Here is a 16284-nt window from a genome sequence, read left to right as displayed (position 1 = left end):
TGATGAGTTGCTCCACTCGAGGGTCACGGTGGAGAACTTTGGTTTATAACCTCTAAGAAGACGTTTCATAAACCCTCGCTGTGGGTGATGGGTATAAATATCAGAAGACATCATCTAATACCCTCAGTCGTGTAAATCCATCCATGTGTATGATATGATTCCATTCTGGGATAAGGTCAGAATTAAATTGGGCTCCCACTGCAGGGAGAATGACAATATTTGCTATTCTTGAGATCATTATCTCAGATTTCATCAGAGCATGAGGTAAACCAAAATTGCAAGAGCACACACTGTCACTGTACGTACATATCAAGCACGACCACGATTAGTGACGCTTCATCACTGACTTCATGCACTATAAGCGCGAGTGTGTATACGTGAGCAAAGGAGAGCGAATGTTTACATTTTTTGATCGCAAACTAAACAATATTTGGTTGTTGCTAAGTGACCGTGAGGATGATTCAACCTTCCTCAGGCAAAGGGGCATGCCAACTTGAATGAATAAGACTGAGCAGACGGGCCCAACTCAGAAGGAAACAGGGTTGTTATGAGCTCCGTGATGTAGCTGTTATTGTTAGGTGTAAACTATACTTCTCCCGGTAATCTGTCACAGACACGGGCCTCCTCGCACTTGCAAAACTTAATAAGAGACATTGTTCTTTTGGCAGTTTTTCAGGGTTTTATTTTCACTGCCTACAATCATCGGCTAATTTCAGTAGTTCTAAGCCTTCAATTGGAACTTCCCTAAGGGTTGTGAGGAGGAGGTTGGTATCACCAGATGAAATGTTTTGAAATGTCTTGCTAATAATGTTTCTTTCTTAACACATAGATATATTAATACTTTGTTGATTTATCTTATTTGTTTCTTTCTCTGTGACTTTAGACATCTCTTGGTTTGGTTTAAAGCATTGTTTAGCTTGTTTATAGGATGCAATCTGTTACATAATTTCATCATCCTATTTGAAAGGTTTTGAAATGTCAGTGGAAGTGTATCCTTGAAATATGTCAGTTGAAGAGTGAGTTAAAACAGAAACAGTCAATACCAACTATTCCTTCTTAAAATAAGTAAAACATTTTGTCAGACTTGTATCTGTTCTTTAATGCCTTTTTAACTGTTAAAGAGTGGTTGTTCCTTTATGTTTAGTAGTCCAACATCCATGTAAAAGCTGAAAAGCGAGCTCTCCCTGGCTTCAAACAGAGATGTACAAGTTGTTATCAATTCATTTTTGGACTTCTGACATATTTAAATTGCACGCAGTATGTTGGTGTAGTGGTGACTAATAATTACTCCTCTGTGTGAGATGACATTTTATATGTGTTTGCAAGTTTACATGATGGGTACAGCCACCGATCTAATCAGACATAGGGAGTTTTCTCACCATTTTGTTTATGCTGTGAGTACTTTCAAAACTGTATAGAGGATATTTACTCTCCATCCTATAATACATAAATAAGCAAAGAAATGCAGTCATGGTGTGTCAGTATTTCAGAAAGAGGCACCATAATGCCTCGACAGACTGGGCTAAGGATTTTGTAACTATTATTATTTATTTTCTTAGGGGGGTGGCTTCAGACAGTTTTTTTTACGAGGATAACCACACAGCCCGAGCATTAATGAAGGACAGAATGTCATTTGGAAAGCTGTATCCCCTCAGTTAAGGTCTTGCTCAGTCAATTAAATTGCTAAATGAAGCTAATGAAAATGAGTTAGAATGGGAGGAAGAGCAGCCCAGTAAGTTTCAAGAGGTTAGACACGTTTGAAGCTGTGTGTTGAATTGTGTGACAGACGACACACACAACGGACTCAGAGCTGATAAATATTCAAAAAGTAAAAGGGCATAGGTCGACAGGCTGTTGAATCTTTGGCAGTGTCCCTTTTTTGCCATTGCTGGACATGTTGCTTTTCAAGCTGTTGAGTCTGCAGTCGGCCCATCTGTGCCGTTCCCACAGAAGAAACCATCAGTAGCAACATTTGTCCATTTCTTAAATCCTCAGCCTTGAATAAGAAATGAAGTTAATGGCCAGATGGGATGAAATACTGAGAGCGAGGGGGCAGTCTTTTGCATATTAAAAACTAAAAACAGCAATTAGTAAACGGGCTAATTTGTAAATCAAACAACGTCTCCGGGGTATTTTCTGAACGTATGACAACTGGTTTCCAAGGTTGCATAAGGTTGAGATATTCTTGCACTGTTTTAAATGTTACATTGAGTCTGCACCTCGCTGGAGACAGGAAGTGGTTTGGGTCTTTCATCTGGGCCAGCACATACCGCACCACGTCATATTTTCCATGCTGAGCAAAAAAGAAAAGAAAAAAAGACTAAACCACTTGACTGTTTTACATCAACGTTTGACATTATCTCACATCATGTGTGTGATCTCTAACAGATACAGAAAGCCACACTCTGTCATGTTTTCCATGGGCTGACATTTATGAAGGAAGATAGTCGGCTCAATCCGGTTCAAGATCTCGCAAAAAGGGAGAAACAGGTTGTAAAACAAGGTTTCTCATCCTGTTGAGCATTTAAAGTGAAATTAAAAAAGGCGTATAACATCTGTACACTTTTCATCAGCAGCAATCATTTTAACATTCACCTGCTGCAGTTTCCTGTGACAACAAAATGAAGAGATCACTGGCACTAATTTAATTCTGGCAACCTTCCATTTTTAAAGCAACATCACAAAAGGGAAATAAGAATCAAATATTGAAAAGGGAAATGTTTCTTTCCACTCTGAAATGTATATCGACAGCTCATTGTACAAAGTACCTCCCTGACATTTGAAAGGAGAACCAATAAAAAGATATGTTAGATATTGTGGCTAGTTGAGAATTAATACTAAAAAAATATTTAGCCATACGTCTTAAGCATATTGTTTACTTCTGGGCCAATATAAGCAACCTGTCTCTTAAAAATGACATCTTTATACCAGTATACCCGTACAATGTCACCCATAGAAATTAAAGCATGTTTAAACTTTGATGATTTATGCTTCAAGCAGCTGCTCATGGTTAAGATAAACCTGGCCTTTGCTCAAGTTACAATCTCAAAGATCTCTGTTTCGGTCTCTTTGACGACACATGCAGTCATGAGTGGTAATTAATGAATGACGCCTGTCCAATAGTGCTTGAATGCTATTCAGGGCGGGTCTTGCCAAGAAAAGCAGTTTCCCAGAGATCCAAACAGTGTTGACAGTGTGACGTCAGTTAGCTGGCAGTTTTGTACTTTGAAGTTTAATCATCGGTAATCTGCCTTTGAAACCGTTTTCCTTGCAACGCTAGCAGAGGCCGTATAAAAAAGTACGCAACTTCAGTCTGTTACGGTAGTCCCGCCTACCCTCTCTGACAGACCAACACCTGCTGGGTGATAGAAAAGGCCTCACCAACTGTGAGCAGCTTGTAATTATTTCCCAGGAAGACACCCGGTTCGTTATACTGCAAATGCAAGGGCTTTCATCTGTGGGCCATAGGATCAATCGCAACTGTGGTCTTCCCCAAAACCTGGGCCGAACCACAACGATATAGCTCTTCCTACTTTAATGTTGCTAATGAACGTAAATCAGGCTCCATTTATCGCAAGGCTTGTTTAGAAAAGCTAATTAGTAGTGTATATAAATGCAATTTCTAGTAAACAGGGTTGACATATGGCTGTTTTGGATCAGAAATCTTTTCATCTACAGTTGAATTAGAATTGAGTGCTTCAAGGAACCAGCATGACTTCCAGGTAACGAGTTAGCATCTGAATTGTTCCTGATCAACATCATTAACATGACGTCATGATCACCCTAAACTCCTGATGAAAGCCAAATCTGCAGTTATTGGTAATCAATCTCTTCTTCTTTGATTCACTCTGAACTGAAAAAAGCCTCTCATTAGACGTAAAAACCTTGGCAACAGCCAGAGAGAATATTATGGCGTCAGCTTGACAAACATTTGTCCAAATGAAACCAGCCACACAGGCAGAACTGGTTGAATTTTCATGACTGCTCAAGTCCTGTTGCATCCAATGTTTGTACTCCCAACAGATCTCATCTGCTTCTCATTTTAAAAGACTCTTCACCAACTCACATTTCTACGTATATCTAAAATATATGTATATGTTATTGTGGTTTTCTTACACATGTACGTTCTGTTGTGGAAAAATAGTAGGATGTTTTCCCTGTTTGCTGCATTCAAAATCCTTCTTCAGTAAAAGTTCAGAAGCATAATCAAAAGTATCAAAAGTCAAAGATATCTCCCTGTGTGTAATATTGTATATGGCATTTTAGGATTGTTAGAACTAATGCATCAATGTGTAAGCATCTTACTGTTGTTCAAGGTTATATTTTTTAAATATAAATCTAGTTGTTCTCATTCTCAAACTATGAGATGATTAATTGCAGATTAATGGATTTTTTTTTACCTCTTTGGGCTTGACTATTAACAATGGATTGTATTTTTAAACTGGTCATTTGTTTTGTTTGGAATATCTTCTGCTGAAAAGTAGCTACTATAATGGAACTATGTAGCACTATATAGTGTATAGTGGAGTACAAGGTACAACACTTCCTTCTGAAATGTAGCAGGATATATGTATACAGTAAAGTGAAAATAGTCACGGAGAATCACCTCCAAATTTAAATAAAGGGACAGTGTAGGGTGGCACCTGGAAACCAAGCCGCTCACTCTTACCCTCATATTACAGCTGTAACAAGAGCTCTCACTCTGAGGCCACCCTTCCCATAATAACACTACTTTAGGGGCAACGGAAGTCAGATGGTGGCTGACGGTACTACGGTGTTGCACTTGGAGGCTAACGTAACTGCATTTTCACAAATGTGTTGGAGAACTACGGCGGCCTTCAGGTAGTGTAATAACCTGAAAAGGCCTTTTTAAGGGCCAGTGTTTGGTTTGTCTGTTCTAGGCTACTGTATAAACATGGCACTGTAACATGGCAGACTTTGTGAAGAAGGCCTGCTCCAAATGTGGATAGAAATGTCTCATTCTAAGATAACGAAAAACACAAATGATTCTTAGTTTCAGTGATTATATGCTGTTGAAAATATACTTATGAATATTATACCCCATTTCTGCTAATAGATGCCACAAAATCACTACACACTAGTCCTTTAAGTACATTACGTGAGTGAATGTGATTGCGGTCAACCACTGTATAAAGTGGTATAAATATAGTGGTATACATTTGGAGATAGATATAGTTTTCACTGGACAGTGATGAAGTTTTGTTTTTCATGTCCATTTTTGTTGTTTACAGGCCAACATCTTTAAAGAATCTTACCTTATTTACACACACACACACACACACACACACACACACACACACACACACACACACACACACACACACCTACACACACACACACACACACACACACACACACACACACACACACACACACACACACACACACCTACACACACACACACACACACACACACACACACACACCTACACACACACACACACACACACACACACACACACACACACACACACACACACACCTACACACACACACACACACACACACACACACACACACCTACACACACACACACACACACACACACACACACACACACACACACACACCTACACACACACACACACACACACACACACACACACACCTACACACACACACACACACACACACACCTACACACACACACACACACACACACACACACACACACACCTACACACACACACACACACACACACACACACACACACACACACACACACACACACACACACACACACACACACACACAGAAAAAGACCAGTGTATTCACAACACTCACATTTTTGTGGTCCTAAATAAAAAATAAAAAAAACACCAAACTTGTGAGTTTCCTCCGGAGGCAGGGGGTCCTTGTTCATTTACCCTTTATCACAAGTGAAACAGGAGTAGCTGGGAATCCAATCTGAATCAGCTTTGATCAGCTCTGTCCATTTAAAAATAACTGTACAGAGGGCTAATAATAGAGGCAATAATACATGCCCTGCATTGTTTTAGTTTGCCAAAGAGGATAAATAGAGAGCTCAGATTATATTTGGGGTTTGAAGCCAGCAAGACCCTTTCACTGCAACATGGGTGCTCCTGTCATATGGGACTGTACAGCCAGCCAACTTGGCACTTGCTTAATGGTTCTCCTGCCAAAGACACCTTCAGTACTTATTACTACCCATAATGTTAACTCCCTATCTCAGATACAGGTCACTTTTGTTGTCTTACACACGGCAGATCTTCATTTTGAAGTTTTTGTTCTTTCATTATTTTATAATAGTTACAGTCACAGCAGGTTGGTCATTTTACTCTTTCAAAGAGCCATTATGTATCCCTTAGAGCTTTAAAAAGAAAGGTCAATTGATGTTTTTAAATGGAAAAAAAGAGTATGTGAGGAAATGAAGCAGCAAACTTGCAGTTTGTCAGACGTGTGACTCACAGCTGCCTGAAGTGTCTTATGTCCTTAAAGTTCTGTTATTTCAACCGGGAATAGAGTGTTGCATGGATGATGTATATTTGTAGGCCAACCCCGGAAGTTATCATCGCACTGCTTCCCTCGACAAAAAGCCAATGTCATGCTTACACATTTTACATCATAGAACAAAACATTAAAATATCTTACTGTGTTAACCAGTATCTGAGGCATCTAATAAAACTGAAAAACTATTCAAGAAACCAATTGACTTTGTGACGAGAAACCGGAAGTGCAAAAATACTAATTTCCAGATTTTAGGATTCATTCCTGCAACACTCTTTATACTGTAGTGTATCTCAGCGTGATTAACTGGTTTTATTGGGAATAATCGTCATGTTTTATCATACGGTTTGAGTAACATTTAAGCTATATTCAATGTGAGCTGTACCAATGTATTGCTGGGACATTATGAGTGTGTAAGTATGCAGACACATTATTCACAAAGTAAAACTCAGAATAGATGCATATAATCTATATCCACATCATGTATGTACACTGTTCGTGACTAAAGTGTAACATGTAACCTGAGGAAAACGAGAAAGGCTAAGATCCCAGAAAAGCATTACGAGAAGTGCAGCTGAAGGAATTTGAAAATGTAGAAGCGGTTTGTTTGTTTATAAAGGTGCAGATGTCGTCAAGCAAGCTCAGCAGGCCTTCAGAGGATTCATTTGAGAGAGTGAGGAAATATACAGGAATGAACAGACAGAGAACATTGAGATGTTTCACTTTAAAGACACACATCTATATAGACCTATATTGAAAACAGATGTGTTAGATTTTATTTAAATTAAATTAACTTTAGTTGATATTACTTCTTCCTCGCAAGTCACAGTTTTGTCCAGATTGTTTGGCTGTTTCTTTAAATATTAGTTGGCAGGATATCTAATAACACACCCGATTTAGATGAAATTTGGTAAAAGTTTAGCCCACTGACCAAGGAACAAGGGATTTCATTGATTGAGCAGAAAAAAACACTGTTTTTTTACTAATAACAGTAACAATAGTTCCATTCTATTCAAATGCCCTATAGACCATGATAGTGTGACAGTGAGCCATCATGTTCAACAGGATCCTGGTTAATTATATGATGTACACATGTGCTTTTCTTACCGTGACATGTCAGAATGTCTTTAGTGTCATGTGATGTATGTGACGCATCATTGAACACATCATTTACATGTCTAATTTGCTTTTACATTAATGTCATCTGCAACTGCGGCACACAGCTATTATATTCTTCGATTATATTCTTATAATAGTGCTCCATTTTGCTGTATACGATAAGAGTTTCGAGCAGCACGTGAAAGCACCGTGTCTTCTTCCTCGAGCCTCCTGGAGAGACTTTTGATTGGCTGCCAGTGACATCATCCCTGCTCGTTCGTGGGACTGAAGGCAGTTCAAGCGACATCCCCCTCCTCTGCCCACCCAGCCACAGAGGCAGACATCTCGGCCAAACCCCTCCCACCGCGGGGCCGGACCTCACTGTAAAAAAGGATCAGATTTAATATTAATGAAGCCGCGCATTGGCTCACACTCGCGTCAATCCCGCTGCGCAACTTCTGTAGGCTGGTAGACTTCCTTCAATATTATTGCTGGGGAGCAGGGTAAAAGTACTAAAAAAAAATGTTGCCGATCCACAACACTGGGACGGACTGAATGGAGGCAACGTTGTCGCCGAGCGGAGATAATAAATCCGTCTACAGTGCACCGCGACACACACCGGTAAGCTGAAATACAAGTTCGGGAATTAGTGTCCAAGGCACAAGTTGTTTTTGAAATGCACAGTCATAGAGATGTCCTTCTATTATTAATGAAGATGAATACAGAATTGCTGCTACCATTTTGAGCTGATTAGTAGTTTATTTGGTGATATGTAGGCTATATTATGATTTTCTTTTGATATGAATTAAGTGTTTTATTCCAGCTGTTTCATTTATTACACCCTACCATTGCGTCAAAGTTGCAATCCCCCACCTTAAAATGCAACCATCGGATTTCTATTTTGTACATGTTTTAATTTATTTAATACACCGCTGTGAAATTGAATTTCCTCCAGTGTTCAGCTCATCCGATCAGTTCGTCTCGTCCTGAAAGGCTGATCACATTCTCAGCACGTTCTCATGCCGGTTTCTTCAATGAATTTGGCCATGAATGATATCTGCTTCGGCTGAACCTGCACCGTACTAAAAGGACGGCAATGGCCGGGACAGGCAGTGCTTGGCGGGTGTCTTTACATAATATCCCGGGATGACATGGTTTTTAAAATGCTCAGGCTGGCGATCAAAAGGAATTGCCTCCCCTCTTTTTTTACTCTGACTTTTCCAGCTGGGGGAGAGACCCAACTGCGGCGTTGATGCAGTATTTTCTCTTTTTTTTTTCTCCCTCTCTTGTTATAAAAGCTTTGGATCAGACAGAACAGAGTTGGGATGAAACATTCAACATCACACACGCGTGCGCGAGCACACACACACACACACACACACACACACACACACACACACACACACACACACACACACACACACAGTACAGTATCTGGAGGATGATTCACATTACTTACACTCAGAGTGATTCAGTTGCAGGAGACTCTGTAATGATTTCACTGTTTATTATTAGTGGCCGGTCTGTCACGCCTACATTTTCCCACCAAGTTGGGTGGTGCCCTGCAGGTATTGACACTACTAATATTTGACTTCAGTGGCCGTTTTCTAATTTGCATGTTGATCAAACAGACAGGAGGCCGCTCTTTAGGCACTCTGCTCCTTCATTTGCAGCTCTGATCTGAATCGGTGTAGATGCAGAATTCATTGAGCATCTCAAAGATCTTTCATTCCTCGCTCCTCAAATTTTGTCTCATCTCTGCCCACAGACCGGCTTGTTGACTTCTCCGTATCCGTCCAGCCCTCGGCGTCCCCATGCCTCCATCTCCTCTTGACGACAGAATTGTGGTGGCGCTGCCAAGGCCGATCCGACCTCAGGAACTCCAACTGCGCCTGGACACCAGCTACCTGGACTCCATCTCCACCAGCAGCAGCAACAACACCGTCATCAGCACCACCGTGGTGAAGATCCGTGCGACGGCCAATCTTGTAACGTATATGCCCTCATCCAAGGGCTCCACGCGCTCGTTGTCGTGTGGATGCAGCAGTGCCAGCTGCTGCTCAGTGACTACCTATGAGAAGGACAACCAGAGCATCAACCACAGCCAGGTGAGTGCCAGCAGCCCCAACCTCAGCTATGCCGGGGCCCCCACCCCTATGGTCAGCAACCACGAAGCATTAAGCACCCCCAGTCTCGCCCCGGGCACCCCGAAGGCCCTGTCATGCGTGAGGGTCATCCACCCCAATGAGCTGGCCAGACGGATGACCTGCTGCCCCATGGGACACCCCGTGGGGCCCGTGCCAGTCATCATCGACTGCCGGCCCTTCATGGAGTACAACAAGAGCCACATCCGGGGGGCCGTGCACATCAACTGCTCCGACAAGATCAGCCGGCGGCGGCTGCAGCAGGGCAAGATCACTGTGCTGGACCTCATCTCCTGCCGGCAGGGCAAGGACTCTTATAAGGGCATCTTCTCCAAAGAGATTGTGGTTTACGATGAGAGCACCATGGACCCCCACCGGCTGACGTTCTCCCATCCACTGCACGTGGTCCTGGAGTCACTGAGGAGGGAGGGCAAGGACCCCATCATCCTCAAAGGTAACACCGAAGTAGGTTTGTCAAGACTGAGAGGGGGGGGATGCAGTAAATAAGGCTGTCTTGCGTAAAAAGGGGAGAGAAACCACAGTTTTATGGGCTTTAGTTTGACTCTGGAGGAGATAAATCAGTTGAGACATCTGAAAGGAAAAGTAAGATTTAGAAGTGGTAGACGCTTAGTGGCTAAATAAACTGGATATGAAACTAACGTGGCGGCAAAATAATGTGTAGTGTGTGTAAAGCCTGTTAAACTTAGGCCTTTATTGCTTTGGTCACCGAATACTGCCTGTAAACACACTGGTTGTAGTTTCATCACAATGTGAGGTTTGTTCTGAAACATTACAGCGGTTACCATATACACCAGCTTTTGCACGTATAATTAAGCATATGCACGCTCAATCTAAATCCCTCATACGTAAACATATGCACAAGCCCTTCTCCAGCTTTCTATATGACACTTATTAAGCATTTTGCAGGAAGTGACAGCAGCTGTTTAGTAAATAAAGGAGCCGATTGAGATGGCAGAACCTGGGCTGCTGCCATGTTTTCTATCTTTAGTGTGTGTATGTGTGTGTGTGTGTGTGTGTGTGTGTGTGTGTGTGTGTGTGTGTGTGTGTGTGTGTGTGTGTGTGTGTGTTTGAAGCTGGAGCAGTATGTCACGTTGGGGGCTGGGCTGAGTGTTTTCTGAATGCCTCCCAGTCAACGTCTAGCCGTAGGATCACAGCACCTTGATCTCTCTTCTTGTCTTCGTCCTCTGGTCCTCCTGCGGGCTTTGATGGACGAGGCTTCTCTCCAGTCTCTCATCCTGCATCGGTGTCTGTGTGAAGCTTGTCTCAGTGGGAGGAACAGGCAGACTGTCTCGTTCTTTCTTCCCCTGGTTTGCAAAATACAAGACCTCCTCTTTCAAATGGCTCAGCCGGACTTTTATCTATATCTAAGTCCTTTTTCAGATCTGGAACAACCTCCTACGTTACATGTCTGATAATCAAATACTTTGGATGCATCAATCAATGGTTAACATTTGACCAAATCATAAAAACAAAAGCAGCCCTAAGCAGAACATGTGCAATGCTGGAATAAATACTTTGAATACTCCTTTACTTATTTCTAAAAGTAGAGGTGATTTATTCTTCATTTGCTCGAAATATATATTCTTTATCGAGGGGTAGTGGGCATATCATTGTTATTACAAGCAAGAGTAATAGTGACATATTTGGACCATGCTTGTATAAATGCAATTAAACAATTTACTTAATATTTTCTCAGTTACCAGCACGTCTTAGGCATGATTCATCGCAATACATTTGTTGCGTGATACTTTGTACTAGAAACACCAAAACTTGCGTCTCTGCTCCGGTGGAGCCAAGAGCCGTAATAAATTGAATTTAATCCGTCAGAAATGCCTTAAACAACATGTCAGCAGGGTCGGAAGGTTTAGGGTAAGCACTGAAAACAGCAAGTCTGTGGTGTGAGAGGCCTCTGCAAGGCTTTTCTTAGCAGGAACTGAGCCTGTGGTTTATGAAAGTGATCAGTTTTCATGTTTTCCTCTCTGAGTTTAGCCAGATGATAATGACAGACGGTCACACTCGACAGGTTTCATCTCACAGCAAAGCGCTGCCCCTGGAGATTCTGTTATTATCAGTTTACTATGAAGAGTTATTTATCAGCTGAGTTCGACCTGAAAAGAAAGACTGTGGTTCAGTTTGAAAATAGGAAGTTCACTGTGAAGACGTTGGCTTCCAAACATCACAGCAGCAGCAAACTCAAATGTTCCATAGTTTGGAGGTTAGTTTAGCTGATTGGATGGTTTTATGGCTACAAATTTATTGTTTTTCCAGTCTCACTCAACCCCATTTTCTGTGAAAAAGCTCTGATAAACGCACTGCACCCCAAACGAGAGACAAAGGTAGCGACTCGCTGGTGAACGTAGGGGAGCATTTAGCAGCTAAAGAGCCACATGTTTCTCTCAGGAGTTGGTTGAGCCAAAGTAGAGTAAAGAGTAGAGTAAAGTAAAAGATAGTGAACATTGGACTTCAATTCTTCTACAAATGAATACTAATGTTATTCTGTGTCTGCTATATTGTTTGCCAACACAACAATACATTTCTATGGTAATAAAATGGAAATGTTTCTGCACGAAAGTGCCCCAAAAATAAATTAAGATTGTTTAAAGATTTTTTTCTTCTATTTAACCACTAAGATGAAGGAAAATAGAGTCTGTTAAAATCGAATTGTCAGAAATTCTGATCTTATAATTCATTTATTCGTGGCATTCTGAACAAATTTTATGTGTGATAAAGACATTGTGTTAGAAACGTTTTATGAGACATTGTTGGGTTTTTAAATACAGATAAAATGGTTTTCATTAATAATTTGTGTTCAGAAAAAACATCAATATCTGTCAAAATTCCTCCTATTCTTATTTATTCCCCAAATTGTTCTTGACTTTGTTGTCAGAGGGCCTGTATAGACTTCCCTTTCTTATATCTACCACAGTGTAAGTATTACCACAACATCCCATGACAGCGAGAGCCGTTCCACTAGCAGCACAACATCAGGTTAATGTCTTTGTTCATGGGTGACAATGGCTGTTTTATGGTGAACCCACCTGTCCGGTCACCAGGGGGGAAGTTGTGCGATGACCTCACATGGCATGATGTCTACTCTTGCAGTGTGAACAATACATGAACTGATACTGTGTTTGTCTGACACTTTCCACCCCTCCCCACAACTCTTGTGCTGAAGGGAAACTTTGGCCCATGGCATCGCTAGCAACAGATGCAAACCAGTTATTTGGAGAAGTGCAGATATCCAGTGAGGAGTATTTTTAACATTTAATACGTCCGTTTACCGACAGATTAACTAGGGGGATTTATTATGTGATTAACAAGTGGAGACTGTTTAAATAGTTATTTTGACTGCTCCTTTTTTAAATGAGTTGTTGCAAATGGAAACACTGCCGATCCCTTGATATTGATTTATTATCCAAATGGAGACATTCAAATTACAACCAAATGTAACAGTGTAGTCTGGAAAATGTTGACATTTCAGTTGTCCTCGCTTTTATCAGACGTGTATGCAAAGCTTGCTTGTCCTATCCAGTTGTAACGTGTGCCATGTGGTGCATGTATTTTTAGCACGGAGGGCTCCAGTGGGAATTGAACCCATAACCCTGGCATGGAGACCAACAAGGTCCAATTTGCAATCAGAAAGGGGGTAAAAGGAAGACAAAAATAAGTAATTATGAAAATGACGTTTGGCAGTTTTATTAATTTCTTAGCTAAATCATTTGACCTCCTGCTCACCCTGTCTACCAAATACAAAGCGTAGCACTGCACAATCTTTCCTTTTGTTTTCACAGGAGGCCTTAGCTGCTTCAGGCAGAGCCATGAGAACCTGTGCGAGCACTCGCTGCACCTTCACGAGGGCTCGGACACCGGTGCTGCTGCTGGCCTGACCGGGCCGCTACCTCACTCCCCGCCCTCCACGCCGGACATAGAGAACGCAGAGCTGACACCAATCCTGCCCTTCCTCTATCTCGGGAACGAGCACGACGCTCAGGACATCCACCTGCTGCAGCGCTTCAACATCGGCTACATCCTAAACGTGACCACTCACCTGCCGCTCTTCCACTACGACACGGGCTATTTCGTCTACAAGCGTCTGCCTGCCACAGACAGCAACAAGCAGAACCTGCGGCAGTACTTTGAGGAGGCGTTTGAATTCATCGGTATGAAAACCTCCACTTTTTTCACTGCAGAAGTGTGAGCTAAAACGAAAGTCATGTGACCTTTTTAAGACAATGCAAAGTCTACTCGAGAGCTTTCAGCAATTAAACCAAAGAGTAATTGACAGTTTAGAGTTTGATGTCAATATGTTTTGTAGGCCTGAAGCAGTGTTCTTTTCACAAGACCACAAGGCAATAATGAAACCAGAGGTCACTGTGATGCTAAAAACGTTGGTTGAGTTACAAACTGCCTAAAAGTAATGCACATTGCTGTTGTGTATGCTTCTCTGTCTGTGAATTGCAAAAGGGTGCTTCCAGGGTGCTTTTGGCCAATACATTCTGGCAGTCGTTTGTGATGATAAATAGAAATGAGTAGAAAATGGACAGAAAATGAATGATATATGGCTGGTATTATTTTGTCATTTTGCAAAAGATGCTGTTCTTAAATGTTATACCAGCATCTATACTACTTTTGGCAGTTTGAGATTGTATTGTATTTCGGAAAAACTATTTCCCCAAATTAAACACAATCTGGCAAAATTATAATTTGAATGAAGAACTATCTGATCACAGAATAAGTGTGAAACTGAGCACAAAACTATCAATACTCTACATGTTACAGATTCATTTCAGTTGGTAATAATACTAATACTGAGGTTCAATAACCAGACATAGACAGACGGCTAGCCACAAAGGACATGTTAATAATATCTTGTCAAATGTGATGACTAACCTTCCCCCGAGGGAACAAAGCATTTACTAGATTATGTTCTAATTGTTTCAATGTTCCTGTCTGCAGAGGAAGCACATCAAGCAGGTATGGGCCTTCTGATCCACTGCCAGGCAGGCGTGTCTCGTTCAGCCACCATCGTGATAGCCTATCTGATGAAGCACACCTGGATGACCATGACAGACGCCTACAAGTTTGTCAAAACCAGGAGGCCCATCATCTCCCCGAACCTCAACTTCATGGGCCAGCTGTTGGAGTTCGAGGAGGACCTTAACAACGGAATAACGCCACGAATCCTCACGCCAAAGCTGATTGGTGTAGAAACTGTTGTCTAAATGAACCCTCTGTACTCGACGCTCACACTTGTACTCACTCTCACTGCTCTCTCAAGAGAGGCCGGCTGCTCTATGAGCTAGGTTGGACTACGAGAGCCACTGTATTCTTCTTGAATCTCCTCACGCTCATCTTGGACTCTCTGGAGTGCCAAAGCTCTGGGTCAGTGGTGATGAGAAATGCCAAAAATCCCCACTGTTTGGACGTGGCCGAAGTCCAGGAGGAGACGACGGTCAGTGGGGAAGCTTTCCATTGTGATTGAGAGGAGCAAACATGAGGGAAATGCAAATTGGTTTGGAAAAGATATTCTATGTGCTTAGGTGCAATTACTGACAAGAGACACTCTTAAGAGCTCACACTGTGGCACACAGCTTCTGTTTGCAGACTCAGCCGGGTTGGCCATGGCAGTGCCTGTCAAAAAGAAGAAGAAAAAAAGATAAACAAAAAGATGAAGACTTGTTTGGTGTGTTAATGTTGTTGTTCTATTTTTATACAGGGGGTTTATGGGGGTGACCATGACGAGCCCACAGTGGCTTACTGTGCAATAATTTCAGAGTGGAATGCAACTGAGACCTTGATCTTATATGTATATAATGATAATGATGTAATGATGACGAAACATTTCCAGCTCTTTGCTGAAATACCATTTTAATGTTAATGTAATTACTGTTGTTCAGTTCTATATGTTCATGGTGCATACAGTTATGCTGTAATATTTGGCGCAGAGAAAGTGCAGCTTCTGGGTTTATGGAAGTCATCAGAGCCACAGATTCATATTTCGTGTGTTTGCTTCAGTATCTTCGTTTTGCCATTCCTGCATCCACATATGCATATATTTTTAGCAATACACAGTATATATTACCAGACAGCCATAAGAGCTTTTTTATGCATGGCTGCTGGCAGAGGAAAGAATACTTTAAAATAATCAGTGAATATTGTAAAACAGGGCTACAGGTGATATTTAATGTAACAGAACGGAGGGATTTCACTGCCTGCTTCTGTTCTTTTTGCTCCCAGCTCTGTTGAAATGAACTCGACCTAGTCTCTTATGTAGCTACATTTGTTTGTGTCAAAGCCCTACATTTTGAGCTATGATTTAATCCATATTAAGGTAGCAGAGTTGAGGTCCAGACTTCAAACAAACGTTGGCTTTCTGCCGTGGGTCGCAGTGTCGTGGGACCCTTGTCTAATCTTTTGCAACTCCCTGTCGCTGACACTAAGCTACAGTTAAGTGAGCTCTTCTGCCTTGCTTAGGCGAGCGCTGCTGTCACGTGCTGTTCTAGTGCCTCTATCAATGCCTTAATTCATGTG

At 41.7% G+C, this 16284-nt stretch overlaps 1 protein-coding gene across 1 annotated transcript; it reads left to right on the top strand.

Moving 5' to 3' along the window:
- Nucleotides 1–9402: 9402 nt before the first annotated feature.
- Nucleotides 9403–14975, top strand: dusp10 (dual specificity phosphatase 10; the record flags this gene model as incomplete). The annotated part of the gene is made up of 3 exons (XM_079216158.1): nucleotides 9403–10186; nucleotides 13545–13913; nucleotides 14710–14975. 3 exons carry the CDS (start codon nucleotides 9403–9405, stop codon nucleotides 14973–14975), a joined length of 1419 nt encoding a protein of 472 aa, XP_079072284.1.
- Between the last annotated feature and the right edge of the window lie 1309 nt (nucleotides 14976–16284).

This window comes from Taurulus bubalis (assembly GCF_910589615.1).
Source record: "Taurulus bubalis genome assembly, chromosome: 3".
Taxonomy (NCBI): Eukaryota; Metazoa; Chordata; class Actinopteri; order Perciformes; family Cottidae; genus Taurulus; species Taurulus bubalis.
The sequence above is the reverse complement of the archived record's forward strand: the minus strand, read 5'-3'. Positions and strand labels throughout refer to the sequence as shown.